The sequence below is a fragment of the Oncorhynchus mykiss genome, chromosome 9, assembly GCF_057628025.1.
Source record: "Oncorhynchus mykiss isolate SJ-2025 chromosome 9, ASM5762802v1, whole genome shotgun sequence".
Classification (NCBI taxonomy): domain Eukaryota; kingdom Metazoa; phylum Chordata; class Actinopteri; order Salmoniformes; family Salmonidae; genus Oncorhynchus; species Oncorhynchus mykiss.
The window spans coordinates 73,090,294-73,116,924 of record NC_143030.1 but is presented as its reverse complement, the minus strand read 5'-3'; the positions used below and the strand labels follow the sequence as shown (position 1 = coordinate 73,116,924).

At 39.9% G+C, this 26,631-nt stretch overlaps 2 protein-coding genes across 5 annotated transcripts in view; both read left to right on the top strand.

The window, feature by feature from the left end:
• Positions 1-6,888, top strand: part of LOC110531249 (cyclic AMP-dependent transcription factor ATF-7) — a 47,636-nt gene extending 40,748 nt beyond the window's left edge. For all 3 annotated transcript variants that reach the window (XM_036988804.2, XM_036988803.2, XM_090185758.1), the window contains 2 exons: positions 1,418-1,514; positions 2,755-6,888. In XM_036988804.2, coding sequence (XP_036844699.1) covers positions 1,418-1,514; positions 2,755-3,026 — 369 coding nt within the window. In that variant the 3' untranslated portion in view covers positions 3,027-6,888. The remainder of the gene's footprint in view (positions 1-1,417; positions 1,515-2,754) is intronic.
• A 1,061-nt stretch (positions 6,889-7,949) lies between these two features.
• The window catches only part of LOC110532734 (disco-interacting protein 2 homolog B-A), a 107,092-nt gene continuing 88,410 nt past the window's right edge, over positions 7,950-26,631 (top strand). For both annotated transcript variants that reach the window (XM_090185756.1, XM_090185755.1), the window contains exon 1: positions 7,950-8,234. In XM_090185756.1, the coding sequence (XP_090041882.1) occupies positions 8,150-8,234 (85 nt within the window). In that variant the 5' untranslated portion in view covers positions 7,950-8,149. The remainder of the gene's footprint in view (positions 8,235-26,631) is intronic.

Here is a 26,631-nt window from a genome sequence, read left to right as displayed (position 1 = left end):
GTTTAATGCTGCTATTCAGTCCCCAATCCTTCATCACACAGTTCACACAGTTTAATGCTGCTATTCAGTCCCCAATGCTTCATCACACAGTTCACACAGTTTAATGCTGCTATTCAGTCCCCAATGCTTCATCACACAGTTCACACAGTTTAATGCTGCTATTCAGTCCCCAATGCTTCATCACACAGTTTAATGCTGCTATTCAGTCCCCAATGCTTCATCACACAGTTCACACAGTTTAATGCTGCTATTCAGTCCCCAATGCTTCATCACACAGTTTAATGCTGCTATTCAGTCCCCAATGCTTCATCACACAGTTCACACAGTTTAATGCTGCTATTCAGTCCCCAATGCTTCATCACACAGTTTAATGCTGCTATTCAGTCCCCAATGCTTCATCACACAGTTCACACAATTTAATGCTGCTATTCAGTCCCCAATGCTTCGTCACACAGTTTAATGCTGCTATTCAGTCCCCAATGCTTCATCACACAGTTCACACAGTTTAATGCTGCTATTCAGTCCCCAATGCTTCATCACACAGTTTAATGCTGCTATTCAGTCCCCAATGCTTTATCACACAGTTTAATGCTGCTATTCAGTCCCCAATGCTTCATCACACAGTTTAATGCTGCTATTCAGTCCCCAATGCTTCATCACACTGTTTAATGCTGCTATTCAGTCCCCAATGCTTTATCACACAGTTTAATGCTGCTATTCAGTCCCCAATGCTTCATCACACAGTTCACAGTTTAATGCTGCTATTCAGTCCCCTATGCTTCATCACACAGTTCACACAGTTTAATGCTGCTATTCAGTCCCCAATGCTTCATCACACAGTTTAATGCTGCTATTCAGTCCCCAATGCTTCATCACACAGTTTAATGCTGCTATTCAGTCCCCAATGCTTTATCACACAGTTTAATGCTGCTATTCAGTCCCCAATGCTTCATCACACAGTTCACAGTTTAATGCTGCTATTCAGTCCCCTATGCTTCATCACACAGTTCACACAGTTTAATGCTGCTATTCAGTCCCCAATGCTTCATCACACAGTTTAATGCTGCGATTCAGTCCCCAATGCTTTGTTCCTGCCCCATACATTGGAGATGTGCATACCATGCTGCTTTCTTAAATGTTTTTATCCATCTGCCCAGGGACTACAGATAAACTGCCAGCTTGCTAAATCTGGCACATTTACAGCAATGTTACTTGATGTGCATTGTCCCAGTCACCCAAAAAATACATCAATAAATATATATCACTCTCATTTGCTTCATCAACAGTGACTTCAGACCATTGTTACCTCCCCCCCTCTGTTTGTGTATTGGTGTGAGAAAACATAGCAGTATTGACTCATTGTTATTGTAATTATTAATAATAATAGTATTGACTCATTGTTACTGTGTCTCTTCAGAATGAGGTGTCTCTACTGAGGAATGAGGTGGCTCATCTCAAACAGCTGCTGCTGGCTCATAAGGACTGCCCTGTCACCACTCGACAGAAGAGTATGGGTGAGCCTGCTAGCTAGTGGCATCTAGAAAACACACAGAAACCTCTTATGATGTTTGATGCAAGGCATTTTATAACGTTATATAGTCAGTGTGTTTGGCTAGTTCAGATCACTACCTTGGCTTAGTCAGTGTCTAGGTCAGATCACTACCGTGGCTTAGTCAGTGTCTAGTTCAGATCACTACCGTGGCTTAGTCAGTGGCTAGGTCAGATCACTACCTTGGCTTAGTCAGTGGCTAGTTCAGATCACTACCTTGGCTTAGTCAGTGGCTAGTTCAGATCACTACCGTGGCTTAGTCAGTGGCTAGTTCAGATCACTACCTTGGCTTAGTCAGTGGCTAGTTCAGATCACTACCTTGGCTTAGTCAGTGTCTAGGTCAGATCACTACCGTGGCTTAGTCAGTGTCTAGTTCAGATCACTACCGTGGCTTAGTCAGTGGCTAGGTCAGATCACTACCTTGGCTTAGTCAGTGGCTAGTTCAGATCACTACCTTGGCTTAGTCAGTGTCTAGTTCAGATCACTACCGTGGCTTAGTCAGTGGCTAGGTCAGATCACTACCGTGGCTTAGTCAGTGGCTAGTTCAGATCACTACCTTGGCTAGGTCAGTGGCTAGGTCAGATCACTACCTTGGCTTAGTCAGTGGCTAGGTCAGATCACTACCTTGGCTTAGTCAGTGTCTAGGTCAGAACACTACCGTGGCTTAGTCAGTGTCTAGTTCAGATCACTACCGTGGCTTAGTCAGTGTCTAGGTCAGAACACTACCGTGGCTAGGTCAGATCACTACCGTGGCTTAGTCAGTGGCTAGTTCAGATCACTACCGTGGCTTAGTCAGTGGCTAGTTCAGATCACTACCGTGGCTTAGTCAGTGGCTAGTTCAGATCACTACCGTGGCTTAGTCAGTGTCTAGTTCAGATCACTGCTGTGGCTTAGTCAGTGTCTAGTTCAGATCACTGCCGTGGCTTAGTCAGTGGCTAGGTCAGATCACTACCGTGGCTTAGTCAGTGTCTAGTTCAGATCACTGCCGTGGCTTAGTCAGTGTCTAGTTCAGATCACTGCCGTGGCTTAGTCAGTGGCTAGGTCAGATCACTGCCGTGGCTTAGTCAGTGTCTAGGTCAGATCACTGCCGTGGCTTAGTCAGTGTCTAGGTCAGATCACTGCCGTGGCAGATCACTGGTGCCTCTGTTCTTTCTACCATGTAAACGGGTAAACTCATCCCTGGAACTCTTGTCTCTGTGCTGTAGGAGAAGACAGCATAATGAAAGACATGTCGGAGCCCACCGGCTCCACAGCACCCGTCATCCAGCACAGCTCCCTGCCCAGTCCCTCTCCTTCCTCGGGCCCCAACGGCATAAGGATCCGGGCGGCCGCCGAGGCCATGTCTGTGCTGGCCAGGATGGGTCAACACCAGCAGCACCAGCAGAGGAGAGAAGAGAGGGATGGAGGGAGAGACGTGAGGGATGGACCCTCCTCCCACATCATCATGGCCACACATTCGCACCACTCTGCCAGATGATGAGCATATCACACACCACAGCCCGGGACTGTACGGCTCACACAGCACCAGGCACCACCCTACATGGGCAGGAGGAGAGCATAGGAGAGGGTAGTGGAGGAAGAGAGCGACTCAAAAATAAGTCATGCCTTCCTAGTCAAATAAACCTTCTCAGGTGAGCAGAGGAGTAGTTACATGATACAATCCTCCCTCCTCTACTCTCTGCCCATGCTGTGTCAGCCACTTTTGTGTCAGGCCTGGAGCCTTGCTGAAGCTCAGCAACAACAGCCTTCTGGGAATAGACCGGGACGATAGAAGAGGAAGAGCTTCTTGTTCTGTTCAATATGCCATATATAGACTATGTACAGGGGCTGGACTCAACATCCCTCGTATTCCCCCCTACAACCCTCTCGCCTTGCCTCAGCCTCTATGAACTTCACTGGACTGTAGGACTGCATAGCATCGTCCCAAGTGTCGTAACTGTCATTGTGATAAACTCGGACACTCAGACTCTAACACACGGTAACACACACATACCAGACACATATACTCAGCGTTAACATTGAATTGATTCGTGTTTGTTTTTCATCAAGTGATATACCAAAGCCCTGATCACTGCAGGGGTCCATACTATTGTAACAGGGGGTTGTGGCCTTGCTCTCCTGCACATGTTGACACGTTTTATTCACACACAAAAATGGGTGTTAATGATTGAAGCTCCAACTCCATAGATGCAATAGTTTTGTATACTCTAAAATATTTTCAATTTGATCTGTTGAATCCCTAGCAGTTTTGTAAGCGATTTTCATTGAGGATCTGTCGCAGTTGTTCACGAAAAAGCTTGACCTTATTTTTTAGCCCTTTTATAATGTGTGTGTGTGTGTGTGTGTGTATGTATATGTATGTACATCAAGCAGTTTGTTGATTCAAGGTCTGATAAAACAAGATCTGGTTTGGTAGCATTTGACATCTTGTTATATTAGCGTCTTTGTTGTATTCCTGTGCAGCTTTCTTTTACATCTTGTTATATTAGCGTCTTTGTTGTATTCCTGTGCAGCTTTCTTTTACATCTTGTTATATTAGCGTCTTTGTTGTATTCCTGTGCAGCTTTCTTTTACAACTTTATCGGCACATTACTATTTGCAGCTTGGACCATAGAGAACCAAATGATCTTCTGTGTGGCAGAAATGGAAAGCTAAAAATAATGTATTTAGTGTACACTCATTTACAAATGATTTATACACTTAAGTGTTTTTCAAAGAAAAGCTTTTCACTTTTAGCTTCAGAATTTCTTTGGGACTGCATCTGACTAAACAAATCTGACCTCCTGTCCTCTGTCTAACCATTTCCTCTTTCCCGTGCAATTTTTGTATTTATTTAGTTCTAAATGTATGTCATTACCATCTTTTATGAAATCTTATCTGATAGGAAAAGCTTTTTCTAACTGGCCTTTGTTGCCCTCGTCTGTTTTCTGAACCTTCTGGAGGTGGTACCTTTAGTGCTTCAACCTTGCTGCTTTCTGGAGCGTGATGGGCTGCTCTTAAGTCTCCAGGGTCGCGTTCATTAGGTACCAAACAGGACAAAACGGACTGAAACAACAAGACACGTGCTAATTTTCGTTTGCCGTTGCAAAAAGTTATGAAACGTTTTCCATTGAGTGCACTAATGAACACAAACCTGGCTGTTCTTTATTAATGACTCTATCCAAAACAAAGCCATGTTACTCTAGCCGAGCGTGTATGTGTGTGTTTTTACAAACAGCACTGACACATCTGGACTCACACACACATCGTTTGAAAACGATTTTGCCTTAAAGAATCCCTTTCGTGCCTCCGACAACCCTATCAAAGATTGGGTTGCATGAAAAAACCTTATGGTTCTGGCTTAGGAAGAAAAAAAAATGTTTCAGAAATGAAAAGCCATTAGCAATGGGGTAACAACTGATTAGTTTTTTTTTTTTTTACATGGTGAGAATGTTACGTATTGTAGATGTAAAATGTCACCATGGCGTCTCACCACATGATCATTGTTGTGTGTTGTACACTGCCATCTAGTGGAGTAATTTGACCTTCACCTTCTCTCACAAGGATGGGAAATTGAACTTTGAGGGAAATTCCTTCAGAACTCCTATGGCAGTCTCAGAACAGTTTAAATTCTTCAGGGATCTCCCCCCTATTTAGTTTTAGACATTTTGTTTTTAGAAAAACAAACCACCTAAACAAGTGATTAATCTTGTTTTGTATTGGTTTAGAACTGCTCCCACCATCTAATGTATGTGTAACCATTTGCAGTGTTTAATCCTGCAGAAATAACTAGGGTATCAGTCCCAAAAACATAAGCGCATGTCTAAATGCACTAAAATATGCAGGTTTATCGTTCATTATTTTCCTTTTTTTTCTCTTTTTGTGTCAACTATGGTTTGTCCTGAATACAGGTTCTCTTTCAGTAACATCAAAAGTTTGCTATTTCTTTTGTCTTCATAATGTATTTTATACATAATGGGACTGGTTCCGGATCCAGATTTAAGCCTAGTTCTACACTAAAAAGCATGTTCAATGGAGATTCTCTATTGAAGGTACTTCTTAGTCCAGCGCTAGATTCAATCTGTGTTCAGGAAACTGGCCCAACAAGGATTGCCACTCAGTAACTACTGACACATCTCACATAACTGAACCTCTTTGTCATTGTACCACAGTCCCAATGGTACACCCTATTCCCCATTTTATTACACTACTTTTGACCAGGGCTCTGTACTATATAGGGAATAGGGTGCGATTTGGTATGCTACCCTACAGTGACCGTCCCAATGGTGACCCTGTCAGGCGTTGTGTAGTACGCTGAGCTGGCACTAGCTAGCTGTCCCTTTTATAAATAGACGATTGTTCATATGAAATGGAAAAAACTCAACTTTATTTAGCTTTCATGTCAGTTAATTGTCATTGGCACTTTGTTCATTCTTTCTTTTTTTTCCACTTTTTTCTCCCAATATTTTTTTAATTGTGTGCTATTGTCACGAGGACTATATAGAAATACTCTGGCATGATAAACGCTTCCTCTGTTATATATTTTTGTGTTGTAATGATAAGATATAGGAATGTATTTGTTTTAGTACATCAATGTCTTTTCGTTTTTTTCCTATCAAAAAGGCTTAGTGTAACCCAACAGCCGGACGACGCCGGAACCATAGAACTGGAATCATGATTCTACTCCCATGGCTGGAAACTCTGCTCTGTCTGGACTGCCTGTTACTCACAATAACTTACTGTTTGTTACATTGTCTTCATGGATTTTTTTTTTTTTTTTTTACCCCTCTCAAAATATGAACAGTTGTTGTGAGCAAGTAACAGAATTGTACAAGAAAAATAACAATTTTACCTATGAGAAGACAATTTGTTTTGTATTTACATTTTTCATTCACACTCCCATAAAATAATTGTTGGACTGATCATTTTTTAAATTGTCCTTATTGTAATGTACATATCTGTACTAGGCTATATGAATATATTTACTTTTCCATGCATGTCGAAGTGAAACTACTATGAACACTTACCGTGCTGCAGCTTTAATTAAACAAATGACTTAATGAATATCAAACGTTTCTGTAATATTTGATTTAGACAATTTAACACAATAGATTCTCTCAATTCATTTCAATCTCAATTGAAGGGGTTTTATTGGCATGGGAAACATATGTTTACATCGCCAAAGAAAGTGAAATGGATGATAAACAAAAGTGAAATAAACACTAAATGAACAGTAAACATTACACTCACAAGTTCAAAAGGTTTAGAGATGTTTTGAATGTCATTGTCTATACAGTGTTGTAATGATGTGCAAATAGTGAAAGTACAAAAGGGAAAATAAATATGGGTTGTATTTACAATGGTGTTTGTTCTTCACTGGTTGCGCTTTTCTTGTGGCAACAGGTCACAAATATTGCTGCTGTGATGTCACACGGTGGTATTTCACCCAGTAGATATGGGAGTTAATCCAAATTTGATTTGTTTGTGGGTCTGTGTAATCTATGGGGAGTGTGTCTAATATGGTCATACATTTGGCAGGAGGTTAGGAAGTGCAGCTCTCTCTGTGTGTGTTACATGTTCACTTAAATGAGTTCTCAATTCTTCCTTTCCCTGTACTGAAGATCTTTGGCCAACTAATCTGTACAGTCCTTACTTTATAATTACTACATGCATGCTTGCCACGCGTTGCCATCTGTAACTGCATCAGCGATGTACTGAGGACAATAATGAGAGCATCAACATCAAGGATAAGAGTGACATTTTTCCTGGCTCAGAAACAGACTAAGGTGGTTACTTGGCATGGGCCAGTGCGCACGTGGTTCACCGCCACCTGAATGATCCTTCCAAATGTACCCCTACTAGCTAACCTCTGGAACACAACTGATTACGTCCCTAACAGACTAAGGGAGTCTTTTTTTTGGACAACTGTTTTCATATTTTCTCTAAGGTGACCCATGGAATCAGCAGGGTGGCCACCTTAATAGTGTCTGAAGGAAAAACCCTGATGTTGGAGGCATGCTCATCTTATACCACCCCATACAGAACCAGTTCGATCTACCGTACATCCACACCACGATATGAAACGTTGATTCATGCGGCGCCCCACTCACTGTCTGATTCATATCGCTTGATTTCTGATGATAGTTGCCGATTATATCGACTGATTGCAATGGTATCGGGTGCTTTTACAGTCTGCTCTATGATGCATATGAGATGGTACACCAGCGAGGCCACACGTTGGTATGATAAGTATATGACTACTCACCCAGGTTATCTTCAGTGTGTCATATAAATTTAACTGTACCATATAATCCGTTTTATTGTACACAGTTGTAACATCTCTAGATGAACACGAGAGGGAGGACAAACTGTATGTCTCGATATAGAGCATGTTTTGGGTGCAGTAATTTGCCATGCCGCTAGTGCGATTCTAGTACAGAGATCGCGTGACCGTTAATATTTGCCTTTGGTGAATTCTCCCTCTTATGGCGGAGGGAGCAGTCGGCGCAATGGATTGTCACTTCAATTCAAATGCATATTTCGTGTTTTGAAGGCAGTATTTTGAAATAGAAGAGATTTCGTTTTTACTTAAAGCACACTTTGTTGTATTCTTTTTACGTCATGGCGGACCGTGGCGTGGATTTTTCCGGTATACCGAAAGAGGTTCGAGACCATTTGGCGGAGTTGGAATTGGAGCTATCGGAAGGTAAGGAGGGTGATGAGGCTAACGTAGGGGAGTGAATTGAAATTCACACCATATAGCTTGCTAGCTAACCCACACCGGTATCGATCAAATTAGCACTATGCATTACGTTTATCTTAGTGTACAAGGTGAATAGCAACATTTGAAGCTAATATAGACACACAATCATATTCAGCCAGTAATGTCTGAATGGCTAGCCAGCTAGCAACCCTTTTCTGTTAGCATTGCATTGACAGACAGTAGAAAGAGAATGGCTCGACTGTGGCCGTGGGTTCTCTTGTCTGTGACGGTCTCGTCCTAGTCTAGATTTAATCATTCAAATCAATCATTTCATAGCTGTTCTATATGTAAAGTATTTGATTAATGTGTATTCCCTTACATATCCACGATTGAATATCAAAGCCACACTTGTCAGAATCATCGGCTAAATTTGCTAATCATGTATCTTGTTGACCATCAACTCACGATTGGTGTCTAGAACCAGTATGTTGCTGTGTTAACCTGAGACTGACGGTGACATTACCCGTCAGTGGATGTATTAATTAATGGAATGTAGGGGTTTCAGTCGAGTAATTCTGCATTGCACAACCTGCTTCTCACTGTGTGGGTTTGTGACTGCAGAATGGTATATGACAGCCATATATGTATATATTCTATTCCTTTACATAGGATATGTGTGTATTAGGTATTTGTTGTGGAATTGTTAAGATTACTTGTTAGATATTGCTGCACTGTCGGGACAATAAGCACAAGCATTTCGCTACACTCGCAATAATATCTGAAAAACATGTGTATGTGACCAATATGATTTGACAGTCATTGTGATGAAATGTCAGTACTGATACTCATCACCTATTCATACAGTCCATTCACCTGTTGTCTCGAGGATTTAAAATGTTGCTATGACTCAACGTAGCGTAGGACAGGATGTGATATCATACGGCCCTCTGCATGGCTTGACCTGAGAGAGTAAACTTTTCACACACCAATGACATAGGCTTCTTCATTTGCTTAGGCACACTCAATATGAGCTCGAGCTGTGTGTGTGTTAGTTGTGGCGGCGAAGTGTTTGTTGTGTGTGTGTGTGTGTTAGTTGTGGCGGGGAAGTGTTTGTTGTGTGTGTGGCCACATGTGGCACAGGCCCCCCATCCCTCCAACAGCTGCACTATAACATCATTGTTTGTCCCTGGGATGCGTTAAGTAGGATGGAGCGTTGTTAAGCGTTTAATGAAACAGAAACGTACCTCAAAAGCCTTTTAAAGAATGCTGCACACTGTTTTGGGGAAACGTGTCATTCAGTACAAACTGCCACACACAACGTAACAAACGTAACAAACGTTGAACCGAACGCACCCCTGGGGCTGCTGCCTATGTACCTAGACATGGAACACTAGTCACTTTAATAGTGTTCAAAAACGGTTTTACCCACTTAATATGTATATACTGTATTCTAGTCAAGGCTTATGTACCCAAAGTTCAATGTGTTTTCAGTGCATTTTCAACTCTACTGATAGTTTTGCTACAAAAACTGTTTTGTTAAACAGCAAATGTTTCTACTCTGGTCTTGTCATGTGATCTCTAGCCAACGTCTCGCAGATGTGGTGCAGGAAGACCGTGCGGGTAGGCTAGTCTACATAATGAGATTATTATGGATAAGAGGCGGCAGGGTAGCCTAGTGGTTAGAGCGTTGGACTAGTAACCGGAAGGTTGTGAGTTCAAACCCCCGAGCTGACAAGGTACAAATCTGTCGTTCTGCCCCTGAACAGGCAGTTAACCCACTGTTCCCAGGCCGTCATTGAAGATAAGAATTTGTTCTTAACTGACTTGCCTAGTTAAATAAAGGTAAAATAAAAAATAAAATAAAAAAGAGCGAGAATATTTGTATTTGCCAAACAGCAGTCAAGCAAGGTACAAATCTGTCGTTCTGCCCCTGTCAATCATCATGTCACCAGAATCAGACCCTCGATATTTATTGGAAGGGAGCATCAAGATCACCATCAACTTTCACCACCCTGTCAAGTTCATCATAACTTATTTCATCTCTAGCCTAATAAACTGCATTGTTTCCCGAGTCAGAGTGGGAGGACCGCACACCATATCATCACGTGACTCCAAGTTTACTTCGATATGATGGTTATTAAATCAATATTTGCTCATTAAAATAATTTCCACTGCCATTTCTCACATAATTAATTTTACTAACACAAAAAGATGTTGAATGAATAAATGACCTGTCTGCATTTATAAAATTGTTCCCTAACTTCCTGTTTCTGTCACAGCTGTTGTGATTTAAAAAAATACTGTTTGACTTTGGATGGAAACGTGGTTACACAGAACCATATTTTGTCCCCCAACCTGCCTGCCCGTGGACATAACAAACACCACCACCACAGAACAGAGCCGCACCGGAGTGGAAATGCCTGTTGGGTTGTTTAGAGGAGAACAGAGCCGCACTGGAGTGGAAATGCCTGTTGGGTTGTTTAGAGGAGAACAGAGGCAAGCCAAGTGTCCTCTTAAATAACAAGACGGTTGTGTGTGTGTGTGTTAAGCCCCCAGTGACCAGTGAGGACAATGAGCCTCATTCAGCTGGTCACAGTCATAGTGGCAGTTAGTAAGCCATTCAACTAGACTCTTTGGTTGTGTCCCAAAAATGCCTTTTGGAACCTAGCCTTGGTGTGCTGCAGTGGCATGAGCAGATCTTATAGGAAGGAAGGAAGGAAGGGAGGGAGGGGTCAGATATAGTTAGGAAGATTGTGTGTGTGTCTGTGTGTTCAAAGCCCCCCTGTGTTGTGTTTGTTAGTGTCCAGCCAGGAGTGACTAGGCGTGACTGACCTGGCCTAGCTAAGTGTTGTTTCTCCTACTTGATGGTTGAGAAATGTCCCAACTTTATTTCTCATGGTTGACAGAAGCATTAGGCTTATTTTCTGCTTGTTGAGGTATTTGCCTTCGTCAGCAAGGGTTCATTGAGTTTACTCAGGAATGATACTTTATCGTTGGGGTTTTGGGATACTAAGGCAGGCCTATGACAGAGGTCAGTTGATATTTGAATCTGGTGTTTGTCAGTTGCTGCTTTCATATTGTTCCATAGGAAACAGTTTTCTGCATTTTTTTCTTTTTAACATCTTCTGAAACTAGAAGCACAGGAGCTCTGCTGCCGTGTGTGTGTGTGTGTGTGTACACAATATGATGAGGTCCTGCCTTGCCTTACTGACTTCAACTACTGCTGCGGTGGCCAGTCCAGATTATTGCCAGTTGCTTCCAATCTAGGCAGGCGGGCTAGTGGATCTAGAGAAACACAGACAGAAACAGCTTCAGCCTCAGAGGCATTGAAATGGGGACAGTCTGAAAAATAAGGACATCAGCAGCGCATTGCTATGCTACGCTATCATCCAGCCATTTCGTAGCAGTCTAGACCTATTTGTTTTTCTTTCTAATGCTTGAAGCTGTGCTTGACCGAGCGCTCTTGCGCAATGTAGCCTAACCAATGGAATAGTCCCCAAAGTGCAAATTCAAACCTCACCCCAATACCTCAAAGTATAATTAAAATGCTATTTGAATCCAGGTGACATCTGACTCGTTAATCGTCCAACTACAACCATTAGTGACAGCACTTGTAGATAAGACATGATGGAGAACAAGAATAAGGAAGGTCCTTAACTTCCACTTCCTTCCCTTGGTCAAGTTGTCTGAACTGAACTGTGTACAACGTGGATGGGATTGAGCCTGCAGTAAAGTACCATGTTATATTTTCCTGCCAGCCAGCCAGAGCCTAGAGGGCTTTACTTGAGACAGATGACAGTCTTGTGACTGACAGACCGCTCCTTCATCTAGTTTTATAACAGCTGATGAGCCTTGTCTTTTGTTGCTGTATCAGACCTGGGTTTAAATAAAAGTTGACATCATGGATTGCCTGGTTAAATGGACCAATGGAATAGTCCAAAATCTGTAAATACAGCCCATCTGGGATTCCAGGCAAGCTAGCGCAAACACTTGAAGTATTTGAAAGGTTTCAAATAGTATTTGAACCCAGGTCTATGTGGTGTATATAAAGGTAGGGTTAAAGTCTCTGGCCATAACTGGTAACAAGGACTTAAAAGCTGAGAGATGCATAATCTCCAGCTTGAAGCTCAGCCAAGCATCCCCCTACTCTCTCTAGGGGATTTAGACTCAACTGGACATGATACTGTGGGCCTTGTTAACTCTTGCACCAGATGTTAGTTGGAACAAGCTCTTTTTGTCTGTGTACTTTTACAGTAGAGCTTTTTTGAACAAGCACTTGTTGTGTGTTCATAGGCTATATAGTAAAGCTTGCACCAATTCAGACCATTATTGAAATGGGCTTGCTAGCCTATATCAAATTGACACGCAGATGTTGTATTCAGGCAAGAGTGCATCTTATGTGACTTTTGTGCCAAGACTCAGGGTTCGATACTGCGGCCATCATGATTTATTAAAACAGTAATGTAAATAAACCATCTTCCTTAAGAGGCAACAACGGCACAGGAATTGTGTGTTTGTGTGTCAGGGTTCCACATACAGGGAGGTTTTGGAAACCCTCTGGGCCAGTCAATCATCCCCATCAGTGGCCCGCTTGGGCCAATGAAAATAATATTTTAACAATGTGTTTTTTATTCTTGGTTATATAATTGATGAAAAAAAGATTCCTTAAGCTGATGCCAATTTCAATAAAAGGAACTCAATCGGGGTCTCAACTTACTGTTGACAGTTAGAATAATAATACACAAGGTGCAATTTGGTTGTGCATCAGCAGTCACTCAATTAGCCCATGTCAGCAATTTATTTTTGATTGGTAAGTTAGTCTAGCGGCCAACTAGCTACATTTATAGTAAGTATGGTCAAATTACCGACCTGGGTTAGGACCATTTGATCATCTGTTATGATATTAAAAACATTTGCCTCCACCCTATGGTAAAATGTGTAGCATTGCAGGAAATGTGCTGTAAAACTGCATTTTCTGCTCTCTGCCCCATGACAAAATGTGTAGAATTGCAGGAAATTAACTTTTAAAAGGTCATATTTGTCTCTTCGCTGTCACGAGGGGGGCCGCTAACAGATTGTTGTTGGGTGGAGGTAAGACCGACAGTGAAAGATGTTCCAAGTTATATCTACCAGTAAATGCTAATAAAATAATGGGTATGCAAAACATATATTTAAAAAGTTAAAAGTCTAGGTTGAATATTTGCGACGCGCAATTCCGTCATTATGGAATAGCCTGCCTTGAAAATCAGACATTTCATCTAGGCTATGGTCCTTAAAGTCTTGAAGTTCTACTGCTTCAATATAATTATTCTGTGTTTTAATATCTGACTGTTTTTTGAGAGATGTAGGGGCTGTCGTTTGTTTCCTGTCATTTCAATTGAAGGGTATTGCGTTAGTCGGTTGCTGTTAAACCATGTGTTGTCATCAACTTGGTTTCTCGTTTTAAAACATGATACAGTGACCACTCAATAACTCTTCACCATCTCAAATGGCAAGACTTACCAATGTCTGTATGAACCCTTTGTAGGCTACTTGCTCGGCCTGCAAATGAAAGATGATAATCACCTGCGAAATTATGCACATATCAGTTGCTTTCCTGTCAGCTCTTGACCCGGGCCAGTATTTTCTTCATTCGGGCCAGTAGCTTTCAGTTAGCACTGGCCCGGTGTGCCACTGGCAAATGTACCTGAATGTCGATCCCTTCTGTGTGCACTACGCGTAGGGCCTATGTGTCTACCACTTCGTGTAGCCTGTTTTTGGCTAGATGGAAAGGCCTGGTAGAATTATTAATTATTTGTCTCAATCCAGTGCCCACTTGTTTCAAAAACACCATCACAAGTGCACTACAGAAACTACTCTAGCCAAACACAAGGTCTTAGATTTTTCCCAGACTATAAAAATGGTCCCCAAATGTGGTCTAAGCATTGTTGTTGACTTAGAGCATCCAATTGTTTTTCCTATACATTTTGAGAGGAAAACCTGAATCACAGTCCCCCCCCCCCCCCTCAAGTATATCTTTTTAATTCTGCCTTTTAGAGGATTTTGCAGAAAATAGCACATGGCACTTTGAAATCTGCAATAAATACCATTTTTTTTCCCCCCTTTGCTTTTACAAAGTGCTGAGCGATTAGTGTTTTTTGAGGTTGTTTCGGTTTGATAAAAAAATGAATCGGTTCGGATAATAAAAAAAATAAAAAATGCATTATGACATTACAATGATTTTAGAGCTTTTTAATGGAAATTCCAAAGCCCAAACATTAGATTTCCAAAACACTGAAGATATTCCATTGTCTCTGTCATGTCAACAGTGGGTAGAAACCAATAGAAAGACTTGATATTTTTATGAAATAATAACATATTTCAGTTTTATTACTTAGTTTTTATTTGCCATTATTCTTTTTCATTCTTTATAGTCATCTCTGTTCAGGCAGTAGCAGCCATCCTGCCATACCATCTAATGTTAATCTATGTGCCTGCATTATGTACTGTGTGTAGCCTGCCTAAGTATACTGCAGAGCTGTCTGACAATCATTTGACTAGTTCTTCAAAGTAGATAAGGCACACTTTCACTAACTGTCTGTCCCTCTGGTCGTTATATACATTCCTCTCTCATTTAACCTAACATAGCAGGCGTAAAAGTGTATCTGTCCAGAGATCTGTATATAATGACGATGTTCCTGTCCCCTCCCCAAAGGTGGGAATGCAGGCGACAAGCTTAGATCCAAAATAAGCCCATAGAAACGGATTCCCTCTTCCTCTCTGATGTCCTGCCCCAGATGGAAAAAAAACGGTGCAATGAATTATAGATTTTCTTTTATACGTTATGACTTTACTTGCATAAACTGTGGATGGAAACATGGTCAATGTACACTGAACAAAAATATAAACACAACATGTAAAGTGTTGGTCAGATGTTTCATGAGCTGAAATAGAAGATCCCAGATATTTTCCATATGCACAACAAGATTATTTCTCAAAAATGTTGGGCACAAATTTGTTTACATCCCCGTTAGTGAGCATTTCTCTTTTACTCTACTGTGAATAGTTAATGATGTTTCCCATCCCATGTTTCTCCTTAGGGTGGGCAAAGGGCTGAATAATTCACATACTCTCAATTTTCATTATTTTTTTATTTAACCTTTATTTAACTAGGCAAGTCGGTTAAGAAGAAATTCTTATTTACAATGACGGCCTAGGAACTGCCTTGTTCAGGGGCAGATCGGCAAATTTTTTACCTTGTCAGCTTGGGGGTTCGGCTCTCACCACTCGTCTCTGTCCCCGGAGGCACGGCTCTCACCACTCGTCTCTGTCCCAGGAGGCACGGCTCTCACCACTCGTCTCTGTCCCAGGAGGCACGGCCGTCACCACTCGACTCTGTGCCAGGATGTGTGTGTGTGTCATCCTACCCCACATGTAGTTGTTGAGGTGTATGTGGCAACAACTTGGGTCATGTTGAGTCGACAAGGAATGGGTTCCTCCTGGGAGAGGCACTTGGGTCATGTTGAGTCGACAAGGAATGGGTTCCTCCTGGAAGAGGCACTTGGGTCATGTTGAGTCGACAAGGAATGGGTTCCTCCTGGAAGAGGCACTTGGGTCATGTTGAGTTGACAGGGAATGGGTTCCTCCTGGAAGAGGCACTTGGGTCATGTTGAGTCGACAAGGAATGGGTTCCTCCTGGAAGAGGCACTTGGGTCATGTTGAGTCGACAAGGAATGGGTTCCTCCTGGAAGAGGCACTTGGGTCATGTTGAGTCGACAAGGAATGGGTTCCTCCTGGAAGAGGCACTTGGGTCATGTTGAGTCGACAAGGAATGGGTTCCTCCTGGAAGAGGCACTTGGGTCATGTTGAGTCGACAAGGAATGGGTTCCTCCTGGAAGAGGCACTTGGGTCATGTTGAGTCGACAGGGAATGGGTTCCTCCTGGAAGAGGCACTTGGGTCATGTTGAGTCGACAGGGAATGGGTTCCTCCTGGAAGAGGCACTTGGGTCATGTTGAGTCGACAGGGAATGGGTTCCTCCTGGAAGAGGCACTTGGGTCATGTTGAGTCGACAGGGAATGGGTTCCTCCTGGAAGAGGCACTTGGGTCATGTTGAGTCGACAGGGAATGGGTAGGAGGAGGAGTTAACTCCGGTTGGATAAGTTCAGGTTGTCTCCAGTTGGCAGCGCATATTTTTTTCCTTTCAAATTGATAACGACCCAGCTCTTCTTGGATCCAAATCTTGATCGGTAGCTTGCAGATTCACACGCTTCAAAAAGTCACCACAGAATATTGCTCTAGCCTCGTTGTTGTAACATGAGACAGGAGACATTTCTCTCTTGGCCTAGGTTAAATCAGATTGACAAAGCATGACTTTCCACATGTTTAGAGACTGGGTATATATTCTCACTGTTAAACCATGCATGAAGTTAGCATTTGGCCTAATCACTGCATTTAGGCTCAGCGTCTCCCCTTCAGGGCAAAGCTAGGTCAGTCCCAGCAGAGTGACAGAACCTGTTCTCTGGGACGATCACTGTGGAGCTGTTCACCTTTTACTAAGTGAGTGAGTGGGATGCACCTGTTTCACATTAATGTTTCATAGAGTTATGTCAGGTGTTAAATTGGTTGGGGGGGGGGGCATGAAGTTGGATTCACTCTGTCTTAAAGGGATACTGGGAGATTCTGTTCCACGTACCTGGAGTCAGATGAATTTGTGGTTACCATGCTTGTATGAAGGAAGTTAGTGGTAGTTTCGTAATGGATCTATATCGAGTGGTGCGTTGTAATGGACCTATATCGAGTGGTGCGTTGTAATGGACCTATATCGAGTAGTATGCTGTAATGGATCTATATTGAGTAGTATGTTGTAATGGACCTATATCGAGTAGTATGTTTTATAATGGATCTATATCGAGTAGTATGTTGTAATGGACCTATATCGAGTAGTATGTTTTATAATGGATCTATATTGAGTAGTATGTTGTAATGGATCTATATCGAGTAGTATGTTTTATAATGGACCTATATCGAGTAGTATGTTTTATAATGGACCTATATCGAGTAGTATGTTTTATAATGGATCTATATCGAGTAGTATGCTGTAATGGATCTATATTGAGTAGTATGTTGTAATGGACCTATATCGAGTAGTATGTTTTATAATGGATCTATATTGAGTAGTATGTTGTAATGGACCTATATCGAGTAGTATGTTTTATAATGGATCTATATCGAGTAGTATGTTGTAATGGATCTATATCGAGTAGTATGCTGTAATGGATCTATATCGAGTAGTATGTTGTAATGGATCTATATCGAGTAGTATGTTGTAATGGATCTATATCGAGTAGTATGTTTTATAATGGATCTATATCGAGTAGTATGTTTTATAATGGACCTATATCGAGTAGTATGTTGTAATGGATCTACATCGAGTAGTATGTTGTAATGGATCTACATCGAGTAGTATGTTTTATAATGGATCTATATCGAGTAGTATGTTGTAATGGACCTATATCGAGTAGTATGTTTTATAATGGATCTATATTGAGTAGTATGTTGTAATGGATCTATATCGAGTAGTATGTTGCAATGGATCTATATCGAGTAGTATGTTTTATAATGGATCTATATCGAGTAGTATGTTTTATAATGGATCTATATCGAGTAGTATGTTTTATAATGGATCTATATTGAGTAGTATGTTGTAATGGATCTATATCGAGTAGTATGTTGTAATGGATCTATATCGAGTGGTGCGTTGTAATGGATCTATATCGAGTAGTATGTTGTAATGGATCTATATCGAGTAGTATGTTGTAATGGATCTACATCAAGTAGTATGTTTTATAATGGATCTATATCGAGTAGTATGTTGTAATGGATCTATATCGAGTAGTATGTTTTATAATGGATCTATATCGAGTAGTATGTTTTATAATGGATCTATATCGAGTAGTATGTTGTAATGGATCTATATCGAGTAGTATGTTGTAATGGATCTATATCGAGTAGTATGTTTTATAATGGATCTATATCGAGTAGTATGTTTTATAATGGACCTATATCGAGTAGTATGTTGTAATGGATCTATATCGAGTAGTATGTTTTATAATGGATCTATATCGAGTAGTATGTTTTATAATGGATCTATATCGAGTAGTATGTTTTATAATGGACCTATATCGAGTAGTATGTTTTATAATGGATCTATATCGAGTAGTATGTTTTATAATGGATCTATATCGAGTAGTATGTTGTAATGGATCTACATCGAGTAGTATGTTGTAATGGATCTATATCGAGTAGTATGTTTTATAATGGATCTATATTGAGTAGTATGTTTTATAATGGATCTACATCGAGTAGTATGTTTTATAATGGATCTATATCGAGTAGTATGTTTTATAATGGATCTATATCGAGTAGTATGTTGTAATGGATCTATATCGAGTAGTATGTTTTATAATGGATCTATATCGAGTAGTATGTTTTATAATGGATCTATATCGAGTAGTATGTTTTATAATGGATCTATATCGAGTAGTATGTTGTAATGGATCTACATCGAGTAGTATGTTTTATAATGGATCTATATCGAGTAGTATGTTTTATAATGGATCTATATCGAGTAGTATGTTTTATAATGGATCTATATCGAGTAGTATGTTTTATAATGGACCTATATCGAGTAGTATGTTTTATAATGGATCTATATCGAGTAGTATGTTTTATAATGGATCTATATCGAGTAGTATGTTGTAATGGATCTACATCGAGTAGTATGTTGTAATGGATCTATATCGAGTAGTATGTTTTATAATGGATCTATATCGAGTAGTATGTTTTATAATGGATCTATATCGAGTAGTATGTTTTATAATGGATCTATATCGAGTAGTATGTTTTATAATGGATCTATATCGAGTAGTATGTTTTATAATGGATCTATATCGAGTAGTATGTTGTAATGGATCTATATCGAGTAGTATGTTTTATAATGGATCTATATCGAGTAGTATGTTTTATAATGGATCTATATCGAGTAGTATGTTTTATAATGGATCTACATCGAGTAGTATGTTTTATAATGGATCTATATCGAGTAGTATGTTTTATAATGGATCTATATCGAGTAGTATGTTTTATAATGGATCTACATCGAGTAGTATGTTTTATAATGGATCTATATCGAGTAGTATGTTTTATAATGGATCTATATCGAGTAGTATGTTGTAATGGATCTATATCGAGTAGTATGTTGTAATGGATCTATATCGAGTAGTATGTTTTATAATGGATCTATATCGAGTAGTATGTTTTATAATGGATCTATATCGAGTAGTATGTTTTATAATGGACCTATATCGAGTAGTATGTTTTATAATGGACCTATATCGAGTAGTATGTTGTAATGGATCTACATCGAGTAGTATGTTTTATAATGGATCTATATCGAGTAGTATGTTTTATAATGGATCTATATCGAGTAGTATGTTGTAATGGATCTATATCGAGTAGTATGTTTTATAATGGATCTATATCGAGTAGTATGTTTTATAATGGATCTATATCGAGTAGTATGTTGTAATGGATCTATATCGAGTAGTATGTTTTATAATGGATCTATATCGAGTAGTATGTTTTATAATGGATCTATATCGAGTAGTATGTTGTAATGGATCTATATCGAGTAGTATGTTTTATAATGGATCTATATCGAGTAGTATGTTTTATAATGGATCTATATCGAGTAGTATGTTGTAATGGATCTATATCGAGTGGTGCGTTGTAATGGATCTATATCGAGTAGTATGTTGTAATGGATCTATATCGAGTAGTATGTTGTAATGGATCTACATCGAGTAGTATGTTTTATAATGGATCTATATCGAGTAGTATGTTGTAATGGATCTATATCGAGTAGTATGTTTTATAATGGACCTATATCGAGTAGTATGTTTTATAATGGATCTATATCGAGTAGTATGTTGTAATGGATCTATATCGAGTAGTATGTTGTAATGGATCTATATCGAGTAGTATGTTTTATAATGGATCTATATCGAGTAGTATGTTTTATAATGGACCTATATCGAGTAGTATGTTGTAATGGATCTATATCGAGTAGTATGTTTTATAATGGATCTATATCGAGTAGTATGTTTTATAATGGATCTATATCGAGTAGTATGTTGTAATGGATCTATATCGAGTAGTATGTTTTAGAATGGATCTATATCGAGTAGTATGTTTTATAATGGATCTATATCGAGTAGTATGTTGTAATGGATCTATATCGAGTAGTATGTTTTATAATGGATCTATATCGAGTAGTATGTTTTATAATGGATCTATATCGAGTAGTATGTTTTATAATGGATCTATATCGAGTAGTATGTTGTAATGGATCTATATCGAGTAGTATGTTTTATAATGGATCTATATCGAGTAGTATGTTTTATAATGGATCTATATCGAGTAGTATGTTTTATAATGGATCTATATCGAGTAGTATGTTGTAATGGATCTATATCGAGTAGTATGTTTTATAATGGATCTATATCGAGTAGTATGTTTTATAATGGATCTATATCGAGTAGTATGTTGTAATGGATCTATATTGAGTAGTATGTTGTAATGGACCTATATCGAGTAGTATGTTTTATAATGGACCTATATCGAGTAGTATGTTTTATAATGGATCTATATCGAGTAGTATGTTGTAATGGATCTACATCGAGTAGTATGTTTTATAATGGATCTATATCGAGTAGTATGTTTTATAATGGATCTATATCGAGTAGTATGTTGTAATGGACCTATATCGAGTAGTATGTTGTAATGGATCTATATCGAGTAGTATGTTTTATAATGGATCTATATCGAGTAGTATGTTTTATAATGGATCTATATCGAGTAGTATGTTGTAATGGACCTATATCGAGTAGTATGTTTTATAATGGATCTATATCGAGTAGTATGTTGTAATGGACCTATATCGAGTAGTATGTTTTATAATGGATCTATATCGAGTAGTATGTTTTATAATGGATCTATATCGAGTAGTATGTTTTATAATGGATCTATATCGAGTAGTATGTTTTATAATGGATCTATATCGAGTAGTATGTTTTATAATGGATCTATATCGAGTAGTATGTTGTAATGGATCTATATCGAGTAGTATGTTGTAATGGATCTATATCGAGTAGTATGTTTTATAATGGATCTATATCGAGTAGTATGTTGTAATGGATCTACATCGAGTAGTATGTTGTAATGGATCTATATCGAGTAGTATGTTTTATAATGGATCTATATCGAGTAGTATGTTGTAATGGATCTATATCGAGTAGTATGTTGTAATGGACCTATATCGAGTAGTATGTTGTAATGGATCTATATCGAGTAGTATGTTGTAATGGATCTATATCGAGTAGTATGTTTTATAATGGATCTATCTCTCGAGTCAGAACGTTTTCCCACCCCTGTGCTAAACCAAACTGCCTTGGAGTAGGTCAGAGGCCTAGCGGATTCCTGTAGGCATGTGCTGACACCTACCACCACTATAACCACTACATGCCAGTCACTCACTCACACCCAGATTTTACAAGTTACAAATCTATCATCACTGCAGAGAGGAGAGGCATTGTGTTACTAAAATGCAACTGTCACGTTCTCTGATTTACATGTCTCAGACAGCCGGGAGGGTCAGTGTGACATTGAGTCCCATCAGGTAGTCTGATTTCAGATGTGTCCATGTAAACAGCATTATTATGGAAATCGTTATTTTTGCAAAGCATGTAAACGTTTAAATCCAACTATAATATTAATCTGACTCTTCCCAATCGGGGCAGGTAAAATTAGCACCTGCCAAATGCGGGTAGATTTTGGCATTGTCGGGTAAGATGTCTATTTCATCAACCACGTTGGTGGGTGGTCAGGGCTCCACAGTGCGAGCATTTCACTCACATTTCTGAATACGAGTAGTCAAGTATGATCACATTTATAGTCAAATAAATGCTGCAGTAGCTGTTTTCAAATCATTTACGCCGTTTTGTTTCATAGCTGATAAACTATAGCCAATTCCACCTTGCGCTGAATCACTGCCTGGCTTGGGGCTAATTGGTCTAATTTACTTTAAACGAAAGTCTACTGAAGTGAGACTTGGTCCTTGTGTTTCTTGGCTATTTAATTAGTTTTGTTCACAAGCTTGGATGTTTTTCTCTGTTTGAGTTTCAACTTTAAAAATTACAAAGCATGCTCATCTGTTTTGGTGGGTTTTGTTGGAGTAATTTTTACAGCAATTTTTTAAATTTTGGCTGGTAAAAAAAATCTGAGTGGCTGGTAGATTTTAGAATGTACCTGTCACTGTGGCTGGTGGACCAAAAAGTACATTTTATGCCACGTTCACAAAAATCACATTATTGTGTGCATGTAGCCTTACTCAATGACTGTATCCCAAATACAACCTATTCTCTATATAGTGCACTACTTTTGACCAGGGCCCTATGGTGCCGTTTGAGGGTCACCCAATGGCTCTATAAACTACAGCCTTGTTGTCTTTGCCTGGGTTGTGTTCTTTAGGGCATGTACCGTAAACAAAACATTTAAATCGGTGTGCATCAGAAAGCAAAAACTAGACCTAGTTAGTAGTCCATCCCTGTTTCAGTCCGTTTTGTTCCATTTGGTGCCTAATGAACATGACCCTGTTGTCAGAATGTGCCAACCGATAATGTTCTGGAATCTATCTGCCCCTCCGGCGTCCTGTTATCCTCGCTCGCTCTCTCTCTCTCCCTCCCTTTCTCATCCTCTCTTTCTTGCCCCTCCCTCTCTTGCTCTGTCTCCCAAACAGTGGGCTAGGCTCCCTGGATGTGGTCATTAGTGTGAATTGTTTGAGAGGGTGTGGAGAGAGCACTGAGCATTTTCTCAGCAGTTGGTCACTTTCTAAATATGAAACCAGTGCGTATGTCATGGGTTTTAGCCATGTCTGAATGGATGCTGGACAACACACTGGACTGTGAGCTTGTTGATATGTGTAAAGGAATCCTGTGGCTGATTTCAACAATGTTTTATCTCTCTCAATCCCTATTGACGTATGGTTCGTTACTGGGTTTGTGTAATTTCATGTGTACTTCATGGGTTGTAGGGCTGATTTTGATAGCAGAGGAAGTTTAGACACTATACAAACTATGTGTAGCTTATATCCCTAGGGAAAATCTTTAGGAATCCGTTGGTTGTGATTTCAACAATGTTGTTATCTTTCTACTGTAAGCCTCTTCCTTCCCTGGGGATACATTTTTAGGAAGTTACTTGTTGATTTCAACAAAGTTGTAAGTCTTTATGGACTGATGTTCCCTTACAGGGTTTGTGAAAATTCAGTCCTCAGCTCTGATCCTTATCCTTTATGTCGGCCTCAGAGGTGTGTGTGTACCCCCCATAATTCAACTCTCCAGAGAACAAAGGGAATGGAACCACTGAATGGATGTGGTTTAAAAAGTCAGGAAAAGTTCAGTAGGCTGGAGCATTGTACTGTACAACATACATGATTTGTTTTAGCCTTTCATTGGTTGGAATAGGAGGGCTAATATTGTATAGTAACAACATGTACAGCCTAACTTGTGTAACATTTGAAGTATGCCTAGAGGAAATGTCTGATAATCGGTAGTGACAATTTAGTCCAGTCTTAGTCGCTTCCTGAATACCAGCTGAACTGGTCATGTTATTGTCAGCTAGTGTAGTCTTAGCGCTGTTTTAGTGGGTTACGTTATGTAGTAGCCAGTGGTAGTCTTAGTGCTGTTGTAGTGGGTTGTGTTATGTAGTAGCCAGTGGTAGTCTTAGTGCTGTTGTAGTGGGTTGTGTTATGTAGTAGCCAGTGGTAGTCTGTTGTAGTGGGTTGTGTTACGTAGTAACCAGTGGTAGTCTGTTGTAGTGGGTTGTGTTATGTAGTAGCCAGTGGTAGTCTTAGTGCTGTTGTAGTGGGTTGTGTTATGTAGTAGCCAGTGGTAGTCTTAGTGCTGTTGTAGTGGGTTGTGTTATGTAGTAGCCAGTGGTAGTCTGTTGTAGTGGGTTGTGTTACGTAGTAACCAGTGGTAGTCTGTTGTAGTGGGTTGTGTTATGTAGTAGCCAGTGGTAGTCTTAGTGCTGTTGTAGTGGGTTGTGTTATGTAGTAGCCAGTGGTAGTCTTAGTGCTGTTGTAGTGGGTTGTGTTATGTAGTAGCCAGTGGTAGTCTTAGTGCTGTTGTAGTGGGTTGTGTTTAGAGATCGACCGATTATGTTTTTTCAACGCCGATACCCATTTAGAGGACCAAAAATGGCCGATACCGATTAATCGGCCGATTTAAAATAAAAAAATAAAAAAAAGTTTTAATAATAATAAAAATTAAAATATATATATATTATTTATTTATTTATTTATTTGTAATAATGACAATTACAACAATACTTTATGAACACTTATTTTAAATGGATTTTTATTGATGTATTATATTAAGTTATCAACCTCAAATAAATAATGAAACGAGAAGTAAAAGTGCAATATGTGCCTTGTAAAAAAGCTAACGTTTGAGTTCCTTGCTCAGAACATGAGAACATATGAAAGCTGGTGGTTCCTTTTAACATGAGACTATAATATTCCAAGGGAAGAGGTTTTAGGTTAATATAGTATTTATAGGACTATTTCTCTCTATACCATTTGTATGGTAACACACAGAAATACGAGCCTTTGGTCATTAATATAGTCGAATCCGGAAACTATCATTTCGAAAACAAAACGTTTATTATTTAAAATACGGAACCGTTCGGTATTTTATCTAACGGGTGGCATCCATCAGTCTAAATATTCCTGGTACATTGCACTACCTTCCATGTTTTGTCATAATTATGTAAAATTCTGTCAAATTAGTTCGCAATGAGCCAGGCTGCCCAAACTGCTGCATATACCCTGACTCTGCGTGCAATGAACGCAAGAGAAGTGACACAATTTCACCTGGTTAATATTGCCTGCTAACCTGGATTTCTTTTAGCTAAATATGCAGGTTTAAAACTCTATACTTCTGTTTATTGATTTTAATGAAAGGCGTTGGTGTTTATGGTTAGGTATGGTTTCTCCTGCATTCGCGTAACAGGCAGGCTCCTCGTGGAGTGCAATGAGAGGCAGGTGGTTAGAGCGTTGGACTAGTTAACTGTAAGTTTACAAGATTGGATCCCCCGAGCTGACAATGTGAAAATCTGTCATTCTGCCCCTGAACAAGGCAGTTAACCAACCGTTCCTAGGCCGTCATTGAAAATAAGAATGTGTTGTCATGATATGTCATCAGGGTCTGGCTGCCATGTTTGCTGAGCCCACTCCAGATTAGGCCTGATTTATGAGCAGTAGACCCCAGCTATGATGGGGCGTGGGAGAGAGGAGAGGCCTGCTCTGTTCTGCACCTGACTCTAGGCTGCAGTGACCTAGCCAGGCTATAGGAAGGGAGAAATCTCTCCAATTCTCCTCCTCCCACTCCATCCTCAACCCCTGCAGTGCAGCACAGCAGATTCCCAGGCTCTCACTTCAGCAAATTCCACTCATCTACAGCTCAAGACGACTCCTCCACTCGGCCCTGCATCGTTCTACCAATCATCCACAACTCCATTTGAATAGAAGTTTCCATCCCTCCACACTTTACTGTTCATCCTCCAGTCCCACTTTCCCACACTGTCAACACGCTTCCTCAACACAAAAACCGTTGATCATTGTTTTCTCACAGATGCTTACATGACTAGCCTGAGCCTTCTTCTGGATAACAATCCACTTCATTATTACTTGCAGATCTTGTAAATTGCTGAGTCAGTCAGTGAAGGTTTAGAATGTAACTAAATGCACCTTCTTGCTTGTTGCTATACCCGTTGTCTAACTGTTCGCCTTCTAGCAGCTGGGTGAATAATGGTGATTTACTGTCATGATGTGATAGTATTAATTATTATTATTTTACCTTTATTTAACTAGGCAAGTCAGTTAGCCTCTTGGTGCTAGGGGGCAGTATTTTCATTTTTGGAAAAAAAACGTTCCCGTTTTAAACGGGATATTTTGTCAGGAAAAGATGCTAGAATATGCATGTAATTGATAGCTTTGGATAGAAAACACTCTAACGTTTCCAAAACTGTAAAGATATTGTCTGTGAGTATAACATAACTGATGTTGCAGGCGAAAGCCTGAGAAAAATCCAATCCGGAAGTGCCCCAGGTTTTGAAACGCTGCGTTCCAATGACTCCCTATTCAGCTGTGAATGTACCATCAACGAGCTTACGCTTTCTACGTATTCCCCAAGGTGTCTACAGCATTGTGACGTAGTTTTACGCATTTCTGTTGAAGAATAGCCGTAGGCGGCCACATTGCGTTAGTGCTCACATGGTGGCTCCGAGAGAGATTCTTGCGTAAAA